The sequence below is a fragment of the Phalacrocorax carbo genome, chromosome 1 (assembly GCF_963921805.1).
Source record: "Phalacrocorax carbo chromosome 1, bPhaCar2.1, whole genome shotgun sequence".
In the NCBI taxonomy this organism is placed as follows: domain Eukaryota; kingdom Metazoa; phylum Chordata; class Aves; order Suliformes; family Phalacrocoracidae; genus Phalacrocorax; species Phalacrocorax carbo.
In genome coordinates this window covers 101644256-101667418 of record NC_087513.1, presented here as the reverse complement: position 1 = coordinate 101667418, position 23163 = coordinate 101644256, and the positions used below count along the sequence as shown (strand labels likewise).

At 51.2% G+C, this 23163-nt stretch overlaps 1 protein-coding gene across 1 annotated transcript; it reads right to left on the bottom strand.

Annotated features, from left to right (window-relative positions):
* Positions 1–2803: 2803 nt before the first annotated feature.
* CD101 (CD101 molecule) lies at positions 2804–22900 on the bottom strand. Its single transcript, XM_064469237.1, has 7 exons — positions 21931–22900; positions 20602–21021; positions 17512–17895; positions 16005–16409; positions 11643–12050; positions 10425–10790; positions 2804–7855 (listed from the first exon to the last, which is right to left on the bottom strand). Exons 1-7 carry the CDS (start codon positions 22763–22765, stop codon positions 7692–7694), a joined length of 2982 nt encoding a protein of 993 aa, XP_064325307.1. The 5' UTR covers positions 22766–22900; the 3' UTR covers positions 2804–7691.
* Positions 22901–23163: the final 263 nt, after the last annotated feature.

Below are 23163 nucleotides of genomic sequence, written 5' to 3'. Positions count from 1 at the left end.
ATGATAATGGTCAGCTCAGAGTCCATTGTTTTATATGTGAAGCTGAGAATTTTTTTTTTTTTTGCCACCATGTCTCACTTTACAGTCACCTACACAAAATGTCATCTGCTGTTCCATTGCCTGGTCACTCAATCTCATAACAGCCTTGTGCATTTCATCAGAGACACAGCCCTTGCTCCTAATGCCTTGACTAACTTAATATTATCTTTCTTCTTTGAGTAGTCATCCTCTTTTTTGGGCCATTTAGGTGTCCATTGAGCATCACAGGTCTCATAACTGGTGACCTCCCTTTTCTGTCAGAACTGTTTACTTTCTTTTCTGCCTTGTATTTTTAACAAATAGTTTATCCATGCAAGGACCTGCCAGTCTTATCCCATCATTACTTAGTTTCTGTAAGATCCTTTGATGATGGACATGAGATTTTTCCCATCCAGATGCTCACTGACTCCTTCAAAGAACCGAAAAGATTTATGAGCACACCTGCCTTTTCCAATAGGCAGATAATTTCTTCCTTGCTTGGTGCAAAGGTCAAGCTTTCCAGCTGTCTTCAGGTCCCCCAGCCTTGCCATGTCTGGCTAGTCTAATGTAGCAGCTTGCAGAGCCATCCAAGTACCCACACGAGATATACAACAAACTCTGGCCTGATTCTAGGGCCCAAGTGCCTTTTGTTAGTGAAGAGTGTAATAAATATCCCTTTAGACATTCATTCTTCAAAACAGGTCAGATCTTTGCATGTAACAGAGACTCAGGAAGATGCAGTTGTCCAGTGTGAGCTACCAGGCTCCCAGCTCACTGCTTCTGGCTTGGTGACTCCATTCCCAGGAGCCTCTGGGTCTGCCCCAGCCTCATCACTCGAGTCACAAGTTTTGTCATGCTCAAGCCCAATTAAAGGTCCAAGTGACAGCACAAAATAAACTACTTAGCCTCCCATACCTTTTCTTTACCTGGGGAACACACCAAATTGATGTTCACACTCTGAGACCAAAGAGCAGGATGACCTTGCATTGCCTTTACAGGATGCACAGCTTAAAATATTGATGCCTAATAGCAGGACAGTATGTTCATAGCTTTGTCTCTAGGCACAGAGGGGCTAGGGGCTTAGCCACAGGCATAGCTTCCCAGGGACAGAAAGCTGGGGACATTGTGCCACACCAATGGTGGCGAGAGTTGCCGTGTGACATCCCCATCCTTCCTCCCCGGCTCTTTAGACCTTCAGTAATTCCTCTCTGAATTGCCTGCCTCTCCTAACATTATCAGGCAGAAGTGTACGTCCCACTTCATTAAGCCTGTAAGCCACTGGCTGGATGATATCTGACTTGCATCCGTTTGCAATTTAAAATGGGCATTTGCTTCAGATCAAAGCGGCAGCAGCAGCAGGAACAGAAATTAGCATCTCACGGTCTCTCTCTCTCTCTCCGGTTTCATTGCCACAGTGTGTCTCCCTCATTACCAGGGAAATGAAATGTCTTTACAGTTCAGGCTGCCTCTGCCTTTTATCCCAACCACTATGTGAGTCATTACTGCCACATTTAACAGCCATTGGTCATGGCCTTTCTCTTCCAAATGGGACAGTGGGCCTCTCCTCCCTATTAGCATCACATGAGGGGGCTGTGAAGTCACAGCCCCTCATGGTTTGCCATACTGCTCCCAGCAATCACCCATTCATTCCCTCATCCTTAAAATAATGATGAAACCAGTATTTCCGCCACCCCTGCCAGTGAATTTTCACACTTAGTCGGCAGTCCCAGAAACAAATGCTCCCCCATCCCTACAAGGACCAGGCACAGCACACACAAGGCCACAGACTAGGCCACCCCCTGCTCCACAGCCACCCCCATCATGCTTTGCTTTTGTGATGGTCCGCAAGGAGGGGTCTGACGATGGCACCCATCGTGAGAGCAGTCTCCAGGGATGCCAGCGTAACATCTCCCTCCCTCTCCCCTCACTTTCCCCAGCAGCCCAGGCACAGGACCTGCTCCCAGTGCTTGCATGGAATATGAGCACAGTGTCAATTAAAAGACAAAATACCTCCTGCTCGGATCATTCTTTTTAAGTAAAGCTGCTGATGGAGGCAAGTGGTTTGTAATGGCAGTAGCGAGCTTGCACCCAGACGTCCCTGGAGAGCTCTCTGGCACTGGCTGTAGAAGAGGGCTCAGTTCCCTGCCAGCATCATTTATAAAGATATAATTCTCCTTAGAAACATACAGGGGAAAAAAACGTAATGAATGAATGAAAGCAAGAAAGCCCAGATGAGCACATGCTCAAATTTGTTTCCTGTGGTATTCTGTTTCCTGTCCAGATTGCAGAAGCAAGTAAGCCTTGCTTTCCTGTTTGCATTTCTAAATCAGAGCTGTTAGAGAAACATGCCTATATTTGGTTTAAATAATGTCCATTAAAGACATTTTTTTTAAGATTCCCAAGCAGGGAGGCGGCCATTAATCTTGTCAGTCCCACACCACCACAACCAGCCTCTTTGCCGGTGAGTGCAGTTGGCTGAAAGGAGGCTGAGCTGGGCCCTCCTGCTTGCTGCGGCAGCAAAGAGAGCCAGATACCACATTACCACTTTCACATCCTTCCCACCTCAACCCCCACAGTTTATACTGCTTCTGCCTTGGAAAGCATCACTCTAGGGCAAGGGGCTGCCTTTTCCTGCCCTGTGCAACAGGACTATTAAAACAGCAAAAGACTGTTATCAGCTGGAAGAAAAGAGGGAGGAGGCAGAGGATGGGAGGAGAAGGACCAAAGAACCTGCAGTAGGCAGATACAATGCAGCAGTTTCTTAGTGGTTATGGAAGGTTTAGAGTCCTAGGAGCGGTTCTGCTTCATCTTAGGTGCCAAAGACCAAGGCCAAAGGACACGTGAAACAAGCAAGGCTGATGGAATATAAAATGGTATCAAGTGAGATCAAAGTACATATAAAAACTGCATCTTTTATTTCCATTTTTTAAATCTTTTATCACAGGAAGAAAACTGAATGTCAAATTTCAAAACCAACTCAGAGGTAATAGGAAGGAATGAAGAGGTGCTACTTGAGATGGGACATCCCAGGACAACTCCAAGTCATTTGGTTGGAAGCATTTCTTGAAAGTTTGGCATCCTTCCTGAGTAACCTTGCCCTGGCAGTACAGGACAGCATGTTGCTGCCGTGCCCTGTGCTCCCAGCGAAGGCCAGGAAACCCTGAGCCATTGGCTGCCAGAGGATGCAAAGTAACTCCTTGATTGCAAGCCACTTCCCACCACTCCTGCACAGCAACTAACTCATCACGCCCACCCTCCCCCCTCACAGGATAGAGGAGCCCTGCAGTGAAAGGTCCTCAGTGCACCCATCTTCAGGTGAGAGAGTCACTGGTGTGACCCTTTGTCCCACTGCATGACGGGTGAGCCACCCCGGCAGTCACTGAGCACTGGCCTTGCTCCTGCCCAAAAGGCAGGTGCCATAAAAGCGTTCCAGGAAGGCAATGCAATGCAGGGGTTATATTCCCACCTGTCCCACCTTCACATCATCCATCTTTGGAACAGTGAGGGTCTGCCAAGCTGCAGGGTTGTGCTCGCTTGCCTGGGAGGCAGCGCTGCTCCCCCCTTGCCTTACAGTTTCCATACCTTCCTATGGAAAAACAAGAGCACAACACAGCTCTTGTGTTTCTATAGCCCCATGCAGCTGCTTCCCAGTGGATTAATTCCTCTTGAACCCAGCTCTGCTTTGCCCTGTAGCCCCTTCAAGCTGCTTTAAAGCCTAGGAAAGGACCCTGGACCTTCCCAGTACATGCTGCCCTCATGCAGGACATTCCCTGGGCAAGGGCGCATCTGGGGGACGGGGTGCAACAGGGGCACTCCTCTGCTGCAGGGTCTGCACTGTTTTCCCTCACGGGATTATAACAGCTAAATATATATTTTTATCAGGTGTTCTAATCTGAGGCTGGCCTTGGGAAAAAAGTCATGATGGGGGTGGGTAAAGGTGGCCAAGAGCCCCAGCATCAAAATCAACACCATCCCCTGACCCACCATGCACGCATGTCTCTCTCCCTCTCATACATTTACCTCAGCTGAGTTAAATGTTCTCTTTAAAAATAGGACTGTTTTGAAGCTTTTGCTGTGATAAGTTACAACTCTTTCTAAGTTCACTCATGGGAAAAAATACATCTTAAAAATATATAGCCGAAAGGTTTGGCAGTGATCCAGAAAAGCCAGAAAAAAAATAAAGAGGAAAAACCCCACCAGTGCAAAACCACACATTCTTCTTGCAGGCCCTTTCATCAAGGCCCTAGACACACTTTACAAACTTAAAACCTCTAAACCTGTGTGAAAAGAAAGCTGATACTTACATAGGCCTCTGGTTAACTGAGTGAAAACAGAACAGAAGAAGAAAGTGCCCCATTGGTGGAGAAACCTCCCTCTCTCTGCCCACCTTCTTCCCCCAGTCCACCAGACACAAAATATCTCATGTTGCAGTAGAACCTGTAGCTTTTTACATGAAGATCAGATGGCAGCAAAGAAACCTCCACAGACCTGCAATGGAGTGCTGAGGTTTCCGAGCAAGGGGCCAGCATGGGCTTGGGGGATGCACCAAACCCAGCCAGGTCACTCACAGGGCTTGCACAGCTTATGGAGATTGACCCACACATGCGACTGCTGCATCAGGGTAGGAGCTGTCCCACGCCACTACCCCAGCAACCTGGTCATGAGTAGCAACCTAAATAAGTTAGATTTTTGAGCAGAAGGCTGGTCCTGATGAGGTTCATCCTAAGATACATGAAGAATGGGCCGTCAAGCTGTCTGTTAGTGGTTTGCTGCGGTAACACCTGAGGAGGTGTGAAAGAACAAGTGGCAAAATTGTTTTTAAAAAGAAGGGGAAACTGAACGCCCGCATATTCTTAAATGCAATGCTCTGGGAGGTACAGGGACAAAGTACTTACAAGCACCTAAAAGAGTGCAAGAAAAAAGTAACTTTTGGGGGTTTGTTTTAAACAAGAACAGAGCATATCAGACCTGTCTAATCTCCCCTGCAAGATGGCTGCAAGCATAGTGGGAAGGTGTAAGCAGTAAGCGTCATATATTCTTGACTTTACCAAGGTTTGTGAAGTATGCTCCCAAGGTACTCTCATGGGCAAGCTAAGGAAACAATCCAAATGAAAACACAGAGGGACAACACAAAATCGGCAGATAAACTATGCGTACAGATTAATTGTTAATAGCTTATGGTTAAAAATTGTTCCTTCTTTCCTCTCCCATGCCCTGACACACCTACACCTCCTTCCTGTATCCCCTAATTACGAGCTGGGCACCAGGCAGCCAGCATACGGCTGGCTGTCAGGCAACTCACACTGCAGCCTTCCCTTCGTGGGACAACTCGCCTGACTCCTCTCCTTCATCCAGCTACCACTTTTCTTGAAACTTCTAGGTGTTTAATGTCCTGGGAGCATCTGCTTCTCTGTCAAAACAGGCTGAAACTGGTCCATGAGTTAATGCGTTATCAAGACAGGACTAAGACAAACAGACAGCAGGATCCTTCGCAAACTGGTGCGGAAAGCTGTTCAACAGACCCATGCAAACGTTGCTTCAGTTAGATAGGAAAAGTCAACAGCCTGAAAGCACAGTGGAGAAACAACTTGCTAGACAGCAAGCCTGCAGGAGAGGAGCCTGCCAATTGCTAGCCAAGTGCAAACAGTGCCATGCTGTCACATGCACACAGAAAATCAAACATCCTACTGGGATGTGTAAATGGGACGTAACCTACAAGGCAGAGAAACCTCTGCAGAGCACCCCATGTGCGGCTCTGAGCACTCATGCCATGGGAGAGACAACTGGGGTTCAGGGCAGGAAAGGGAAAAGCTGCATGAGGTCCAGAAAACATAACCTGCAGGCTGAACAAGCTGGAGCCAACCAGTACAGACAGAGGAGGTGGCTGAACAGGGAAACGGGAGCAGTAAGTCTTCAAACTTGCACAAAAAGCACTTCTTCAAGGAGAAAGGGGCTGAAGCACATCCCAGTTCCTTGGGACACAGGGCAGACAGCTTTTTCTAGTTGTAAGGAATGTGAAGGTCTTGAACAGATCATCTAGAGGGACTGTGGTGTCTCCAACCCCTACTCTAATCAAAGGAAGCAGGTCTATAATCTCTGCTGTGATTTCCATATGGCTGCTTTTGTCTGAGGATGGTGCTTCGAGTGTTGCCCTGGCACCTGACCTTACAACTCAATGGAACCATGGAACGCTTTGCACAGTTAGGGGTTGAGTACCTTTCCCCTAAAGCATCAGCCAGCCAGCCTTCAGGTAGCAGAGCTCTTCAGCCTTGAAAAGGTGAGTCAGAGCTGGATCCCAGGGCAGAGAGCAGCTGCCCCACAACATCCACACGGCTTTGCCAGGACAAACAGACCCCTTAGTACCCTACTGGCTTCTTGTGTCAAATTTCTGGGGCATAGCCTGTGTATGACTCAGTGGCAGCTAGGAGGATGACTCGGGTGGTTTTGCAGCTAGCATAAGGGGCACATGCTCAGGAAGGCCCCTCTCCAAGAGTGAGGGCACAGGGGTTCATCATCCATCCAGCACACAGACCAGTAAGACCTCTATATGCAGGTGAGAGCCTTGGGGATTTACATATTCTCTCCATACTGCCCTAAGACACAGTTGGGAGTCTGCCAGGATGTCTCTCAAGGCAATGGGGGGCTTGGCACCAGCTCTGCAGTGGCTCAGCTCCAGAAGTACCCCCATTACACGCATAACTCTTTACAGATATAGGCTGCCCCTGTGCTGTAAGCTGCTGGTGGCTGATCCCATTTGAATCCCAATACATTACATGGTATAACCTGGAGGTGTTTAATACCAGGTCCCAGCTGTGCAGCTTCCTGACCCACACACAGGGCTGGGTGCTGCCTTCTCCTACAACAGTCCCAGCAAAGGAAGGAACTGGAAGATCTTTGTGCAGGCATCTCCAAGATGGCTTGGTGTCTGCTTCTTCCTTCTGGAATCTAAGACTCCATGTGAGTCCCTTATTGGGTCAATAGGATTCGTTTTTTGTGGATGGTTGTGGTGCTCCTGCTACGGACTTTCTTCAACCCCAGCCAGCCTTACTCAGTCCTCATCTTCCTGTGACAGGTTTTATGATGGAGAACCATTTTCTTTTGGAGAAGGTGCTCTTTGGGTACTGGTGCTCTCAGAATGAGGGGACAGTGTCTGAAAGGTTCCCCAGCAAGGGATGGGGAAAGGCAAATGCAATGCCTTAAATGGGACACCAACTTTCCATTTCAGGCTCTGCCACTGTTTTTTAGCCTGCACACGAAATAGATTTTGTCAAGTCACCTAAAATAAGCAGCAGTTTAATACTTCTGTGTCACAGTGCAAGAAGAGCTGGTGTTTCCCTTAAACCTGTAGGGTAATACCACCACTTCCATCCATACTGGGAGACACATACTGCAAAGACCTCAAATATACTACAATGAACATAGTGTGAATGGGTGGGTACCTAACCTAAGAGACAGGAACATCCGTTTATGAAAACCCTGTTTGGTTAGTATTTAAAGCTGCTTTGTTCCATTGAACGTAAACACTCAATTTCAAGGATTTATTGCAAGAGCTGCTGCAAAACAATAAAAAGCCCTGCTGCAAGTACTCAGTCCTCCTCAGCCGTCCAGCTCTGCTCCTTCAAGTTACATCTGCCATTATAGACCAGCTAGGTTTTCTTGACCTCTCCAGCCCCTTAAAGTTCCATTGCTTGGTCTCCTGGGATGTTGCCCTTTTTGTGGAATTTTAAGTACCAGCAGAAGCCAGCAAGGGCCAGGAGAAGAAACAAAACCAGTGGTAAGTATAGGATGAAGTTCAGCAGTGATGGGGATGAGCAGATCCTAGAAAAAACAGTTGACTCTGGAGGAAAAAAAGAAAGAAAAAAAAAAAAGTGAGGCCCCAAGCTAGTTTGAGTTTCTCTTTCCTACTGTTTCTATACATTATCTTCTTATCACTTTTCCCTCAATCTTCAACACCTACCAATTTTTAAGAATTCATACTGGCTACCTGAGGAGAAGGGGGAGAGAAACCAGGTAATTTGCCTCAATTTATTTTTTTGGGAGGTCAGATAGGGCCCCAGCTCATTCAGCTGAAGCATCCCAACAAACAGCATGGCTCTTCAGCTAACCCATTCCAGGCTGGGCTCAGCAAGGAGAAGCCATGTACCCTTCACCTCCTGGGTCCTTGCCTGACACCAGTGACAGCAGGGTGAGGCAAAGGTCTGCCAGAGGCTGCACCACAGAACAAGGAGGGACAAGAGGAAAGCAAAGAAACCAGATCAAGGAGGTCCCTGTGTCCACCAGACACCTGCCCTTCCTTGCTTCTGCCACTCTGCTATCCTATTTCAGCCATGCAGAGCTGCAGGCAGCTGCTGCAGAACAGCTCACCGGTTGAGGTGGAGGCTGCCTGTACTGCTGGCAGACCTTCTGAGTACTGCAAAACACTAGGTTTGGCCAGCTCCATGCTAGCTAAAAAGCTCTTGCTTGCAGCCTCTCCATTTTTGTCCCAGGCTCCTTACAGCCACTGGCCATCAAAATCTCCTCACTTGGCACACAGCTTCAACATCACAGACTGACCTCAGATTCACCTAGCCTGCCATGAAGGGTCATGCCAATTCCTTTGGGACTGTTTTATCCATCTCAAAGCATTGTTCCTCAGTTCTCCTCCTCACCCAACACCCATGCGCAGATGCTTTACACTTGCTCTGCAGAACCATGATGATCACACAGGTCTGCTGGGTTGAAGTTGTCCACGGGGGACCCACACAGCCTGGTAGGTTAGGTGTGACCCTACGGGTGAACCACCCTGGGGGCTACTCCTGGCTGTAAGACTGGCTTTTACCTCTTTACCTCTGAAGCTCTGTGCCCCATCCATTAGACGGAAGCAGCATTTACTCTGCCATATAAAAACAAGGTGAAGACTCCACTACATTAATGCCTCTGTAGTACTAGGGAAGTATCCTAAAGGGCAGCATCAGGGATTATAGATTAGATTACTCCTGATTATGGGTACACTTGCACATGGCTGTGTCCTTACCCCTCGGAAAACTCTGAAACGTTGCAACTGTGAACCAGAGGGGCACTTTGAGATACCTGCATCGCATCGCTGGAGAAATGCGCGTGCGCACACACACACACAAAAAGAAAAAACACCCAGCTAACCTCTTGGATTTTGTGAAAACCATGAAAACTACTTGGCCAAAACACTTGTACAAAAATTGGAGGAGAAATTTCCAACAGTAACTAAGCAATTTTAGCAATGGTAACCCCACCAGTACCGGGTAACAAGAAACAGAGGGAGCCAATGAAAGAGAAATCTGAGTGTTAGAGGGAGCTGTGATGAACAACAGCAGGAACATAACAGCAGGGAGATGAAGCGCTGTCAGTCCTTCCCTGTGCAATTAAATCCAGATTAGCTCTGCTGTAGGTGCAGAGTCATGTGAGTGGGCTCTGTGCGAGCCTGTGCCAGTGGCAGGCACAAGGGAGGGTACTACAGGGTCCCCCTGAGTTCTTCCATGTCGGTCAGAACTGGTAATTGCTACAGAAGTTTTAACCATGTGTGGGCACCCAGGCTTTGGGCATGGCAACTCCAGGGCTGAAGGCACGAGAAGAACCGCAGGATCCTCTCAGCTGGGTGCAACATGGCTGATTTCACAGTTCATATTTTTTCTTCCACATGGGTCATCCAAGCCTCCTATTTCCCCAAAGGGGCAACAAGAGAGTACTTTTTTCTTGCCTGTTACCTCTCTAAAAATACTGTGTATGGCTGACTGAAACCTTTGCTTTTATTTATTTGAAATACTGTATGCAGAACTCACCTCTATTTTTGCATCCAGCATGAACCCCAACTCACCCCAAGAGGACAGAGGCTGTTTCTAGAGACCTCAATGGAGATGGACTTGCCAGAAAAATCATACCAAGAATTTTTTCCCCAAAACAGTTACTATTCTGGCCCTAATGGCATGACTGAGAGCAGGGGTTTGTGCCCATCGTCCCGCAGAGAGCCCACAAGCCAGCAAAGCACTGCAGACATAAGTGCACTCAGTGGTATCCTCTGGGCCACATGCCTCTGTTGGAGTTCTTGGTGTCTCATCTGACCACCACCTCCAATGTTTACTATACCAAGCACCTGGGTTGCAGCCCTGGTAGATCGATGGGACTGGGATCTCACTGCCTTCCCCTGCCAGGCCCATAGCACGTGTCCCTTGAAGGGCTCCCCTCCCTCCCCTGGCTCCCAGGGCAACTCTGGGGATCTCCCCAGCACTGACCCCTGCTGCGATCCCTTAGCAAGTCCTCCCGGTCCTGCTGCATCCTTGCCATTGCAGCCGTCTTCACCAGCAGAGAGCTGCCATTACCCCTGCCACACACCCCAGCACAGCTAAAGGGGAACTGGAGCAGGGTGTGCAGCCCCTCGTGCCCAGCAGCATTACCTGGCGGGACGGTGGTGAGCTGAGTGTACCCTGTGTGTGTCGGGGCTTGCAGACCCCAGTCCTTCCCCTCACTCTGCAGCTGACATTCCTGCACCTGGCAGTGGTACACCCCAGCATCGCCTTTCTCCATGCTGCGCAGCATCAGGCTGAAGTTGCCAGAGGTGGAGGTGCAGGCGGTGGTACTCAATGGCGCTGCTGTGGTGCAGGGTGAGCAGGGGCCTGGCGCAGCCGCTCTCCTCCCCCTGAAACCAGGTGGCCAAGAGGTGGGTGGCAGGTGGGCACCCCGCAGCAGGCAGTGCAGTGTCACCTCTTCGCCTTCCCTCAATGAGATGCTGTGGTTCATTTTCTCCAGGTGCAGTTTGTGCTCTAGGGCAGGAGGTAAGCAGAGATGTTGCAGTGTTGTGCTTCCAGAGAAATGCTCCTGTCTGTGCCTGCAGGCCAATGGAAATCTTCCAGAGTGAACCATGGGGGATTGGGATGGCCTCTTGGGATAGCCTCTGGCAGGACACCCACACCCCCCTTTGCCCTGTGACATATTATCCCTTGGGTGATTTTCCCCCTCATCATCTCTGTTCATGACCCTCTGCTGTAATACTTCCTTCCCCATCCAAATAAGTGCTAAGGCATCCTTTGGACCAAAAGCTATTCAGGAAGCTGGAATTCTCTGATTCATTTTATTTAGGGCTGCAACCATAAGCCAGGTCATGCTGAGAGAGAGGGAAGAACCGAGCCATGGGGACCAACTGTGCACCCCAGCAGTGCAGTGGACAAGGTGGGGGCAGCTGATCATTCAGCCTTGTTCTCTGTGGCTATGTGCAGCAACCAAAAGACAAAACTTTGTCTCTTGCTTCAGGATGCTTGGGAGTACCAGGAAAGGACTACTTCTCTATTCACAGCGCTGTACAACTGACCAAATCCACCATGTGTTGGAGGGAAAATAAAATACCATGATTCACTTTGTTATGAAGCATTGGACATCATCTGCCAGTGGCAAAAATACCAGCTTGGTTGGTTTGGGAGGATGTGGTAAATCCTCCTAATTCGCTATTTCCCTTTGAGATGCACTGAGGCCTCCCGCATCCCTAAGTCTCAGATCCAACACTGGAGCCACTGGTTCTCCTAAGCCCTGCCAGCTTAGGAGAGGCCTGGCAGGTACCCCATCATGAATAGGCCCAACCTCCTCCAGCAGCACCTATGCGAGAGATAACTGCTGCTCACCTGGAAGTTTGAACTCCAGCGTGGTCATTCCCGATGCTCCCTCTCCGAGTTTGTACCAGCTGTCCACCAGCCAGAGCCATTCCTCTACCACACAGTAGTACCTGCCCTGGTCCCTGGGGTCTGCAGAGAGTATCCGCAGCCAGAAAATGTTGCTGGACACCCTCTGGCTCAGGAACCGGGACTTTTGTGCAGGAGAGCTGAACTCAGCCCCGTATTCCAGTATGCTGCTGTAGTTGGCCCTTACGATTTTCAGGGGGGTTGCATCTGCCGGAGGAGGAGGTAGGAGGTACCAAGTAACCGCGAACTGAGAATTATTCTGGGCAAACATGATGCTGCACTCGATGGCTGTGTCAGCACCGTTGGCAATCTCCACAGAGCTCTCTTTCGTAGATACCTGAAGCTTGCTTTCTAAAATGGAGAAACAAAATAATCACGCGGGCTGCAGCTGCCAATACAGGGATGCTGGCAAGGAGAGGAATAAGGCTGGTCTGAGAGACCCACCAAAAGAGGAGGGAGGAAGAAGGTACGCAGAGGATGAAGACTTGCTAGGGGATGCTGGAGCAGGGTCACTAACACAGGTGCGGGAAGGAGGGGAAGAGGAAAACCACACACCCTTACTTGAACGGTGGAGGGGAATCTCTGGCTGCTACTGGTCAGGGGAGTAGCAGAGGAGGCACCTGGGGGACCACAGGGCAGGAATGGGGGAATGGAGGCAGCCACTGTGTTGGAGCTTAGAGGCAAAGACTCTGAAGCAAAACCATCCATCTACCACTACTCCTATTGGCAGGTTCACATAAGTGACAAAAGCAGCCCATGGCTTTGGAGACTGTGAACGAGTGCCTTTTATCTCAGAGAGACTACAGAGCCTGCATGGGTTTTGCTAACAGTTGCCATCTCAGGTGTTTGCTGTGGTTATTAACTGGAAACCACATAACATGGTCCTGTGATTATACTCGGCAATCGTTCAGTTTAGTGCTGAGCAGCTCAGGAGAGGAGAGCTCTGGTGCTGCCTGCAGTTCTGCTCCCCTGACAGGGTACACAGTCGCTCCTGGCCGATGCACCTGTGCTGCTCCTGGTTTGAGGGATCCCCTTCCTGCCACACTGCACCCATTGCTGGCACCTTTCCTTCTCCTCCAGCAGTGGAATGGCTGCAAACTAGTATCTTTGAAGGGCCTCTGACTGCTTGCGTTTTCCCTCAGCCCTCCCCTCCGTGCTGAGACACCACCTCTGTCAGATGGGGCCAGCAGTCAGGTGAAAGGGTACCCACAGGTATCTACCCAAGGGTAGACAGAAATTACTCTACCTGAGACATCATCAGGGTTTTAAGGGACTGTAGGCAGAGTTTTCATTCTCAGGATTTTCCTTGCGTATGAGCTGAGCAGCGGGATGCCCTGTGCCACGGAGGCTGGGGGCAACCGAGCTCCCTTAAGCTCAGCCCCTGAGTGCTGGTTTGGGAACAGGCTGCAGAGGACACGCTGAGATGAGCCCACAGAGTCTCAGCCCCATGCCCTCGGCTGCAGGCTCAGCAGGGTGCTGTTCTCCGTGGCACCTCCCCAAGGCATGCGACAGCAGCTCTGCCAAAGGGAAAACTAAAAACACTCCCAGGTATTTTAACTGGATGCTTTGCCCCCATTTCAAAGGCCACAGGAGAGGAGCAGGCAGGACCAGGGGAGGTGGTGGACATCAAGGACGGCCTTCCCATGTCAGACACATGGATGGTCCTTCCCCCGCTCCAGCTGTCGGCGAGAGTGTGCCAGCAGAGCAGCCCCACTGCTCATTGCAAGCAGCTCTGCCACCTCTCCCAGCAAAAGGGAGCTCCAAAAAGTCAGCTATGGGGCCATGCTGGGCCAAAACGTGTGCCTACCTCTAAGTGAACTTCTCCTGGCAGTGCTGCTGTGGTCAGGGGTGGCTGGGTAAAACCCAGGACCTTTTCCCAAATCCAGAGAGGCTGAGAGCACAGGAGCCAGCAAACTGTTTGGGGTGGGGCTCTCACTTAGGTACGGCCCAGCTTCATACCCACTGGGGCAGAAAATACTCCAGAGAAGCAAAAACTACTAGAGCTCAGAGAGGAGCCATGGGAACTGCTGCTGTGAGCCCTTGATCTTGATGAGAAAAATTGCTGTTATGCTCTCAGAGAAAATCACCTCAAGAGGAAGCATAGCACTTGCTGCAAAACCCCTTTCTTTCAACTGCAGGTCTCCTCTCATTCCTCTTGCTCACGCTAAAGATCAATTACTGAAAAGGGCAGAGCAGCTGCCTGCCTTTTCCTTTGGCACAGAAAGACGTAGCGCTATTTTCTCTTTCAATTTCAATTTAATTAAGCAAGCTGAGCCTCTCACTGCCCATCTCACAGTGAACCCTGCCTGAGGATACGGTGCTTTCTGCCCAGCCCAGGAGCGGCAGGACACACAGAAGGGTACGGCTGCTGCAGCGACCTGTGCGGGCCGGCCGGCTGGAGGGGCAGCTGGTGCGAAGGCCCCCACGGCTCACTCTGGAGCCAGGGGAAGCTACTGAGCGGTTGTGCTGAGAGGCTGGTGGAAGCATCCCCACTAGGGTTGGGCAGCACCTGCCTGACCAAGGCGTTAATCATGTGACCCCACCAAGGGTCAGATGCTGAACTACCTGACATGACAGAGATGGAAAGGACCTGTCCTCTTTCTCCTCCTGTTACGACCTTTCAGGCATGTTGCTCCTATCTAAAGCTACAGGCCAGACCCACAGTAGCATTTAAACTCCCCTAAAGCGTCTACTGATGCCGAATGGTAAATAAAGTGCCAAAGAAAAAGTCAAGAGCTGGAGTATCTCTGCAGGCTCCAGCTATGAGATTTTATATGCAAAGAAACACACTGGTGATTTTCATAATTTGCAGCTTTGTTTTCTGCAGCTTCACCTCATCCCATTGCTGCTTGAGTCGGCTTCCTTCCCAGACTTACTCTCTACCTTCCCAAATATCCTTTGCTGGCTCATGCTGCCTTTCTCAGAGACACAGTACTAGAGCCAGCAGCCACCTCCCACTGTGCATTTCCCCCTCCCAGTTCCCACCATCTTTACAACATCACAGTATCCACTAACAGCTGCAATACATTTGGAGCCAAATGTTGTAATATCTTGCTGCTCCGCTGCTACCATCTCCTCTGTGTAGACGATCCAGAATTACACCTGCTCATCTTAATGCCATTTATGCTACTAACATATGCTGACAGCCGCTGTTATCACCCCTACCCGGGCTGGCTGTAGCTCAGGTGTGACATGGAGCACCCCAGCACCCAGCTCCGCAGGGGTGAGGAAAGAGCAGCAGCAGAGCAGGAGGCAGAGCACCATGGAAACGAGCCCAAACGGGGACGGGAATGTATCAGCCTATTTTACAGCAAACCCATCAGTTAAACGCAGAAAATGCATAATTTCAGTTCACTGGGTTGTGATCCCAAAAATCCAAAGATAAGAGAAAGGAGCACTTAATGCATTAAAAAAAGAGCAAGCACTCTCCTTTGCTGGCAGAACAGACACTAGGAAAAAAACCCAAACATATTCTCATGCCTGCCTCCACAGGCTCAGAGGTTTTGGACATCACAATCCCTTCAATTCCCCAGGAGCCCCAGCCATGAGCAGGGCAAGCTGACACCGTGCTGCTGCCGGGGCTGGTGGGGAGCAGGCACACAGCAGGCCGGTTGAGGGGCTGTGGAGCATTTGCAACATCTCTCTTCCATAAGAGGATGAGGATCTCTGCACAATGCAGGCGCAGCGGTGGCACAGCCCCTGCCTGCAGAGGTGGCCATAAAAGGGAACTCTGGGCAGGGCCCCTAGCCGCGCAGCCCAACTGTGCCCGAGAGGAGGTACCTCTGCCCACAACTGCAGTTCAGCGCTGGCCCCCAGTCTGGCAGAGTCCTGGTGCTTTCTCAGTACTTCTACTACGCAAAGGGAAACTCAGGGGGACACAGACATCTTCCAGCACCAGCTTTGGTGGCCAGTCTCTCTTCACTGCCCTCCAGCCCCCCAGAAGCCCACATCATGGGAGGCACCTCACACCCCTGGCATTCAGCTGGGCTCCTTGGGGGAACTACTTCTTCCTAGAAACAAGGTTTAAAATCCTAGTGGCAAGGCTGATCCCTATATGCTTGGCATAATCTGAAAACAAATAGACATTGCCACTCCCCAACACCAAATTTGCCTCCAAGAGTGTTGTCAGGAGCTGTGGGTGCTGAGGAAGGAACAGGACAGGCAGCACTGTCTCATGAAGCCCTGGGAGATGACCTGGCTGGGGACACCCCAGCCATCAGTGGTCCCAGTTGCCCCTGGCATATTTGACAGATTTGAAGTTGCATAAGGAGAAATCTCTGCTTATGCACCCATGGCGCAGCTTACCTGGCAGCACCACCTTTATCCCCACGACATTGGACCTGGTGGTGGCTGCTGACAGCCCCATCGTCAGGGTCTTCTTCCTCCAGATCTCCACCTCACACTGGTACATCCCCTCATTGGCAGCCACAGCATTGTGGATGCGCAGCCTGAAGGAGGTGGCAGCCTTCGTCAGCTGGGCTTTCTCCTGAAAGTGTGGCTGTGCTGCCCCCCAGGCCATGGTGCCGTTGGGAAGAACACGGACCAGCTCATGGTAGTGGCCTGTGGGTGGGCTGGGCTGGAACAGCCACCCCACAGACACCGGCACTTCCTTGAGGGTGTAGCTAGAGCTCACTTGGCAGACGAGTTCAAAACTCTGCCCGTATGTGACGGTGGCAATTCGGGTTCTCAGCGTGGCGTGCAGACCGAGACCTGCTTGGGAAGAGAGAGCCCTTGGTGCCGGGACAGAAATCCTGCCCCATGCCACCTCACTGCCACCCTTCCCATGCAACACCGTCCCCACTGCCCCAGCCACCACAGTCCTGCTGCTCCTCTGCCAGTGCTGCTCTCCCCCGAGTCTCACTCTGCTCTGTGCTCTTGCAGCCCCACGCAGTCCCTGGCCTCTCCTACCTCACCCACTGCACAGGCACGGGGCTGGTCGCTCCTTGTACCTTGCAAAGGAGGATCAAGGCATCTCCCACCATGACCTGCGGTGTGCTGGTTGGTACGGACAGGCTCATGCAGCTCTCTGCAAACAACAGTCACTGCGTGGCAGAAGACAGCGTTGTGCCCCTCAAAGCCAGAGACACTGTGGCATTAAATGGAGAGACTAGCTAAATCCTGACACTGGAAAAGGAAAGGAATTGTCTGAAATCTTCAACTAGCCTTTTCTTATAACTTTGGAGAGGGCTTTTTGAAGTGGGTTTTTTTTTTTTTTCTTGTCCTTTAATGTCTTTCCTAGGACATGGATATATAAAGAAATACTTAAGAAATAGAGTCCCAACAGGCAGCTCCTGCTACATCAGAATAGCCACTGCCAAGCTAGGTTTCCACAAGGAAACCAAGAGTCTCCTACACATCTTTCTTAGAGTGGTTTCTCACAAGTCATCTCTCCGAAACACAGAGAGCACCCTGATGGAAATGGCAATGATCTCTCCCATACAGAAGTACCTGTTCTGCTGGGTCATCCTGTGATCCTCAGGAGTAGCAACAGGCATTGCTCACTATTTTCTGTACCAAAGACACAGGAGGACCCAACCTCCCCAGAATTCTGCCTGTTTGCCTCAAAACTTTTTGCAAAGAGACTGAGCTAAAGGTTTACACTTTGGTGACAGCTGCTGCATCTGTCATGCTAATGTTTGCCAGAGCAAGTGTTTTTCACATTATTATCTACCAAAATCTACGGCACATTTATGCTTTTACTGTAAAGAGCAGGTGTGGTGCCCCTGCCAAAATAAGGCCAGACTTAAAGCATTCCCCAGTCAGGGATCACTGCAGGTTTTACCCAGAAGAGCAGCCATTAGGATTTACTAACCTATCGGCTTCACGTCGATTTGGATGCCTGACGACAGTTTGGTTTGGATGCTGTGAAAGTCTCCAGGAGTCTTCATCTCCGAAACAGAGCAGTGGTATGTACCATTGTCCTTCAGTCCCACCTCGTAGACGGTGAGGACATAAACCGTGTTGCTTTGTTTGAATGCTCGGAGCTGCCCCAGATTGGCTCTCTCTTCATATTCTTCCTCCCAAGTCAGTATCCCATGGGGGTCAACCCTGGCCACTTTCATGCTGTTGAGGAGCCAAAGCACTTGGAATTGCCTGCTGCTGCCCTTCTGGACTCCCACTGTGCAATTCAGCTGCAAGGTATCACCTTCAGAAAGGGAGATTTCAGCAGCAGTAATGTCCACTGAGAGGTCTTCACCTGTGGGCAATCAAAAGCAAAGAGGGTACTGAGTGGCCCTGCCCACACTTCCCTCACACCTGGCAGCACTGACAGCATGCAGAGGGAAACGGGAGGGAATTATCTATTGAAACATTTTCTTTCATTAGAAAAGTAATCAGAATGGAAAATTTTACCCATGGGGAGATGGTTGCAGCTCCAGGCACTAATCAGCAATTGCAGGTGGAGGAAGCACCAGAGCCTCTTGAGGAGCTGAGCTCCCCACTTTGGGGCAGTTAACCCTCCCAGAGCAGAGCATCCATCAGGACAGCCTTGGGCCACAGCCACCCCCTGCTCAGCTCAGGCATCCAAACCAAGGGCTGCCCTAACCCAGAGGCATCAGCTTTTGTGGGGGGCTGCTCCACCTTGCTTCCCGGAACTGTTCAGCTTCATGTAACAAATATCCCTTAAACAAGAAAAGGGCACAAAGGGGCCTTATCCCTCAGTGGTGTTTTTAACTCTGCTGTTTGTGGTGGAAGAAGGTGCATGGAGGCCTGGAATTCAAGTTGCTTGTCTGAATCTGATGCTACTGGTCCCGCATGCTGCAGCCCTCACTGGCTGCTGCAGGATGTGGGTAAGAGATGCTCTCAAAGTTGGAGAGTTTTTGGGTTAGTTCCTACAGAAAGCAGAAATGTCAAGTCTTGTCGCAGCATGGGGAGGTTGGAGGGAAAAGTGGAAGTGGAGGTCATCTCCTATCCCCTGTCCTGCCCCCCATACTGATGAGCAGCAGGTGCCGAGCTAAGAGGGGGAGCACAAAGACATCTTCTCCTTGGCAGACCCACTTGGGCAGTTAGCCACACCTGAGATTAGGACCCTGTCCCTGGGTCCTATGATACAATCCACCTTCCTCACAGGGCATTCAAAGCCTCTGGCACTAATGCCCCCTGGTTCCTGGCTTCAGCCCAGCTGGAGAGCAGCTCCAGGCAGAGACCTGCAGGTTACCCCTAAACCGTGCACCGTGATCCCACACAGCAGTGGCATGACTGAAAAACAGGAGGTAGGGCTGAGCCCTGACCCCTGGGCAGGCAGCCTGGCTCATGCTGCTCCATCTCCTTGAGTCACTGTGATGCCCCCAGTGTCTAACAACAAGGGCAAGGCTACATGCTATAGTTTGGAGGTAAAACAGAGCAGCTCCCAGACTGCCATGGGAAGGGCTCAAATAATTTATTGAAAGCAGAGTACTCTGTGAATTTAAACAATGGTTCATAAACAGTTTGTGAACAGGAATCCCAGCTGCTGCAGATATGTTTGACATTCCCAAATATTTGCTGGAGAGTTTATAGAAACCACTGGAGCCGTTGGCTACGATCAGAGTGGTCACTGACTCCTGGTGTGATGGGGTGCTCAGCCCCACAGCCTGGGCTTTCCCACAGGGCGCTGGAGGGAGTCTCCAGCCCCACAGATGTGATGGAGTGCTCGTACACCTGCTACCGTTCACCTCTGGCAACACCAGCGGCTCTAATACAACCACCGTGTTGTCCTCTTATCACCATTGCCTCCCCTCTACCCTTAACGGCCACCACAGTGCAAATATTAAACTGTGACAAAGTTTCTCGATTTCTAAGCAATCGTGTGACATTGGTACCCGAAGCCACACACTACCGGTCATGATGAACCCTCTTAAATAAGTGGATGCAGGAAAGCGCGCTGACTGCCATTGCTGGCCAGGCAGGAGCAGACATGGAAAGCCATTGCTGCAAACAGTGCATAATAAGCGGAACAAAGTTTTGCCTGTCAGCCAGGTTTCTAGAACTAGGCTCTGACAGTGGGAAACTCTTCTTCCCTCCCCTGGTACCTTGCCCCCCTGAGCTGCACACCAGCCCTCATGCAGCGATGCATGGCTTAGAGATGCCAGGAGCCATGGGAAGCCAGTGGGTGGAGGGAACAGGAGGTGTCTGGCAGGGATTGAGTGGAGCTGGGGAGGATGGGCAGCACTGGCAAGGGACTGGTTTTCATACTTTCCTATTTTAATCCATCTCAATTGTGGTAGCAGGTCTAAGTCTCCTCTTTCTAAATACCTAATTCTACATTTTTCTAGAGCATAAGCCAGAAGCTTGGTGCACTCACTTCAAAGCACAGCCTGACCCATGGTCCCATTACCACCATACATGAACTACTAGGAGGAAACACAGGGATGGTCTGATAAGCAGCAACACCAGTTGCTCTAGAGGCCAGCAGACTTGTGACAGCACGGACAGACAAGCCACTTTCAGCAGACACCAGAGCTGTGCAGCACACGCAGTGCATCCCCACATCCTGAGGCACTGCGACGGACAGCTGACTGTTATGTACTTCAGTTTTTGAGGCCGTGAGACCCTCAAGGCAGTCTAACAACACAATTTTCTGCACACTGGAGCTTAATGCTGCCAAGGAGCCAGGCTGCTGCAGGCACATATTGCTTTCTCTGCTAACACCTCACATGGGCTTGTGAGGTTGCACAATCGCTGCCAGCATCAGAGACTCAGCTGCATGAACCTTCAAAGCAAGAAGCACCAAGAGCTCCCAAACCAGAGGCTGCCATGGCCCTGAGCCCAGTCTGACGCCTCAGTGCCTGGCAGAGGCAGCCAGACCCACTGGTGGGTCTCTGGGCTGTGGTGGATGCAGGCAAAGTCCACTGAAGGCTGCAGTTATAGAACCTTCAGTGCACAAAGGAGTTAGAGCCGACGTGCAAGTTTGCAAGGGCCTTACCCTGGCTCGTGACTGCCAGTGATGTCCTCCCTGTTTGCTTGCGGGAGATGTCCTTCCACGTCTCATCGGGATCCTCAATCCACTCGGCTGCTTCACAGTACAGCTGCCCCTGGTCAGACAGCTCCACTCCCCTGATGGAGAGCTTGTACGTGGTGTTTCCAATCTTATTCAGCTGCACATCCCCTGCCAGAAACCTCTGCATGTACATGGACCCTGGCCTCAAGACAAAGTCCTTGGAGAGGATGAGGACCTCCTCGGCACGGCGCTCTCCTGCTGCTCCCTGAAGACGGTACCAGCCAACAGAGAGATGTGTGTGCTGGGCGGTGGATTTGGACACCTCACAGGTGAGCTCCACTGCATCCCCTTCAGCACAGGTGAGGACCTTGGGCGCCATGAAAGCTGAGAGGGTGTCTGCGATCACTGAACATGGGCGAGAAATGCAGAGAGCAGCTGGTCACAGGAAAAATCATCTATTGACCTCGACGGGCAACCTGCCAGCCACTATGGAACTGTGGCCAGGCCCTAAGGGCTCTGACAGCATAGAAGTATCTTTTGCATCTGATTAACGTGGCTTCCACCAGCCTATGTCAAGGTGCAAAGTAGTTAAAAGCTCAGCTGGGAAGAAAGCACAGTGAATCTCTCTACAGTACCCTCTTCAAAGTACTGGCAGTATTAATTAGGCAACCCCAAGGAGATTAACATCTAGCCCCTCGTTATCCCAAGCGCAGGCTAGTACACCACCAAGATAAAGGAGTAAACGGGTGAATAGCAAGTGGAAGTGCCATACCACCACACAGACTCGGTGGCTCGCAGTAGGGCCTTTCCCTTTGCCTCTCTGCTCCACTGCCTTCCCTCTCCCAGTGCTCTGCAGGACCTGCCACCTCCCTACATTTGTGGGTATCCAGCTTAGGTCAAGTCCCACACCCTGACACCAACAACTAATGCAGAGAGCCTGAAAACTCCTGACCTGTTAAGCACTTAGTTGTGAAAACTGTCGCTGTGTCAAGAGCTGAAGTTAAAAGTTGGGCCATCAGATGGCAGAGGCTTCCTCTCCCTTCCCTTGCCCTGGCTGGGAGACAGCAGCCAAAGCAACCTGCAAGGGGACATCCGGGCATCCCAACCCTGGCCACCTGGGAGTAGGATAGCAATCCCACAGTGTGGAGAGAAGGAAAATTTGTGCCCACCAGTCCCGTTAATCACCCCTTTCCCCAGCTACCCCTCTATCAGAGACCCAGAGACAAGCATTTCTTCCTAGTGCAAAGGTGGGGACTGTAGAAGCCTGCCTGCACCCCCACCCAGCAGGGAGCAAGGCTCTCTTCCAGGACCCACCTGAGAGGTTCGTCTTGGCGCTGTAGCTCCCAAAGTACCTCTCGTCGGTGCTGGGTGTGTGGCACTCGTACTCCCCGGCATCCCGGTCCTGCAGCTCGGTGATGTGCAGCAGGACGGCGTCCCCCTGCACCCGCTCCACGTAGATCCCCCGGCTGCGCACGCGCTGGGTGTAGATGGCATAGGGGAAGGAGGGGTCGACAGTGCTGACGATCTGCACCTCCCGCTCAGGGGCCGAGGGCAGGTAGATGGACCACTGGAAGTTCTGCTCCGCTGGGCCCTGGTAGCCGCTCACCTTGCACCACAGTGTGACGTGGGACCCCCTCACACGGTAGAGGGGCCCCTTCTGGACAGTCACCACCCGTTGGCCAGTGCTCAAACCTGCCAGCAAACAGTTGGCACATGCGGCGTTTGCAGAGATATACGCTACCTGAGGGCTGCACACCCAAAATGGCAGCAGGTCTGGATGTGCACAGGACCGCAATGTAATACTGAACAGAACTGCTGTGCAGCCTTGTTCTTTGAAGCATGAAGTCCAAGGGATTTTGCACCCCTTGCAATTATAAGAACAGGTCCTGTAACAACAGACTGCCAAACTTTGCCTCCTAGCACACTGAGGGTCACACAACAGAGACCAGAGCATCATGGCCGGAGAGCATCTCTCAGCCAGCTGTTCAGAGGGGGCAGCAACCAGGCTGAGATCACTGGAGAAAGCTTGTGGTGTGTTAAGTTTAAGAGGACCGAGCACCCAAGCCCTGCACAAGCTGTGGGGGAAAGGGGACAAAGGCAAGAACTGACCACTGCCAGAGAAGGAGATGCAATGTAGAAGTGAAGGCATATGAGACAGCAGAGGAAGCAGGCAGGCTAGGTGATGCAGAGGTGCTGCGTGGACAGAAACCGGGGAGGGTGGAGGAAAGGGGACCAGGAAGAGCTCCTCCAAAGGCAGGGGATGCCGAGAGGCATCAAGGGCTCCCTTCATTTCTGCCTGCAGAGGGTTTAGGGACATGATGGCCAGTCATGTATCCTCCCCTGCCATAGAGCTCCCAGTGGTAACTTGCTTTATTCTGGTGCCCAGCATGCGTACCAAGCAATATGCCCGTAGGACATGAGCACTGAGTCAAAACCCAACCATAGACACCAAGCCACAGAAGAGAGCTAGTGGTGTCACAGACTAAGAAACCCTCAGAAAACCCCTCCCAAGGGAAAGGTGAGGTTACCCCCTCTGCACCCCCAGCA

Coding starts and splice junctions, on each gene's coding strand:
- CD101 (XM_064469237.1), bottom strand. CDS start 22,765: ATGCCTTCACTTCTACATTGCATCTCCTTCTCTGGCAGTGGTCAGTTC. Junction 17,896..20,601: donor ACTGGCAGTCACGAGCCAGG/GTAAGGCCCTTG, acceptor GATTGCCCACAG/GTGAAGACCTCTCAGTGGAC. Junction 7,856..10,424: donor GCTCACCACCGTCCCGCCAG/GTAATGCTGCTG, acceptor TTTTTCCTCCAG/AGTCAACTGTTTTTTCTAGG.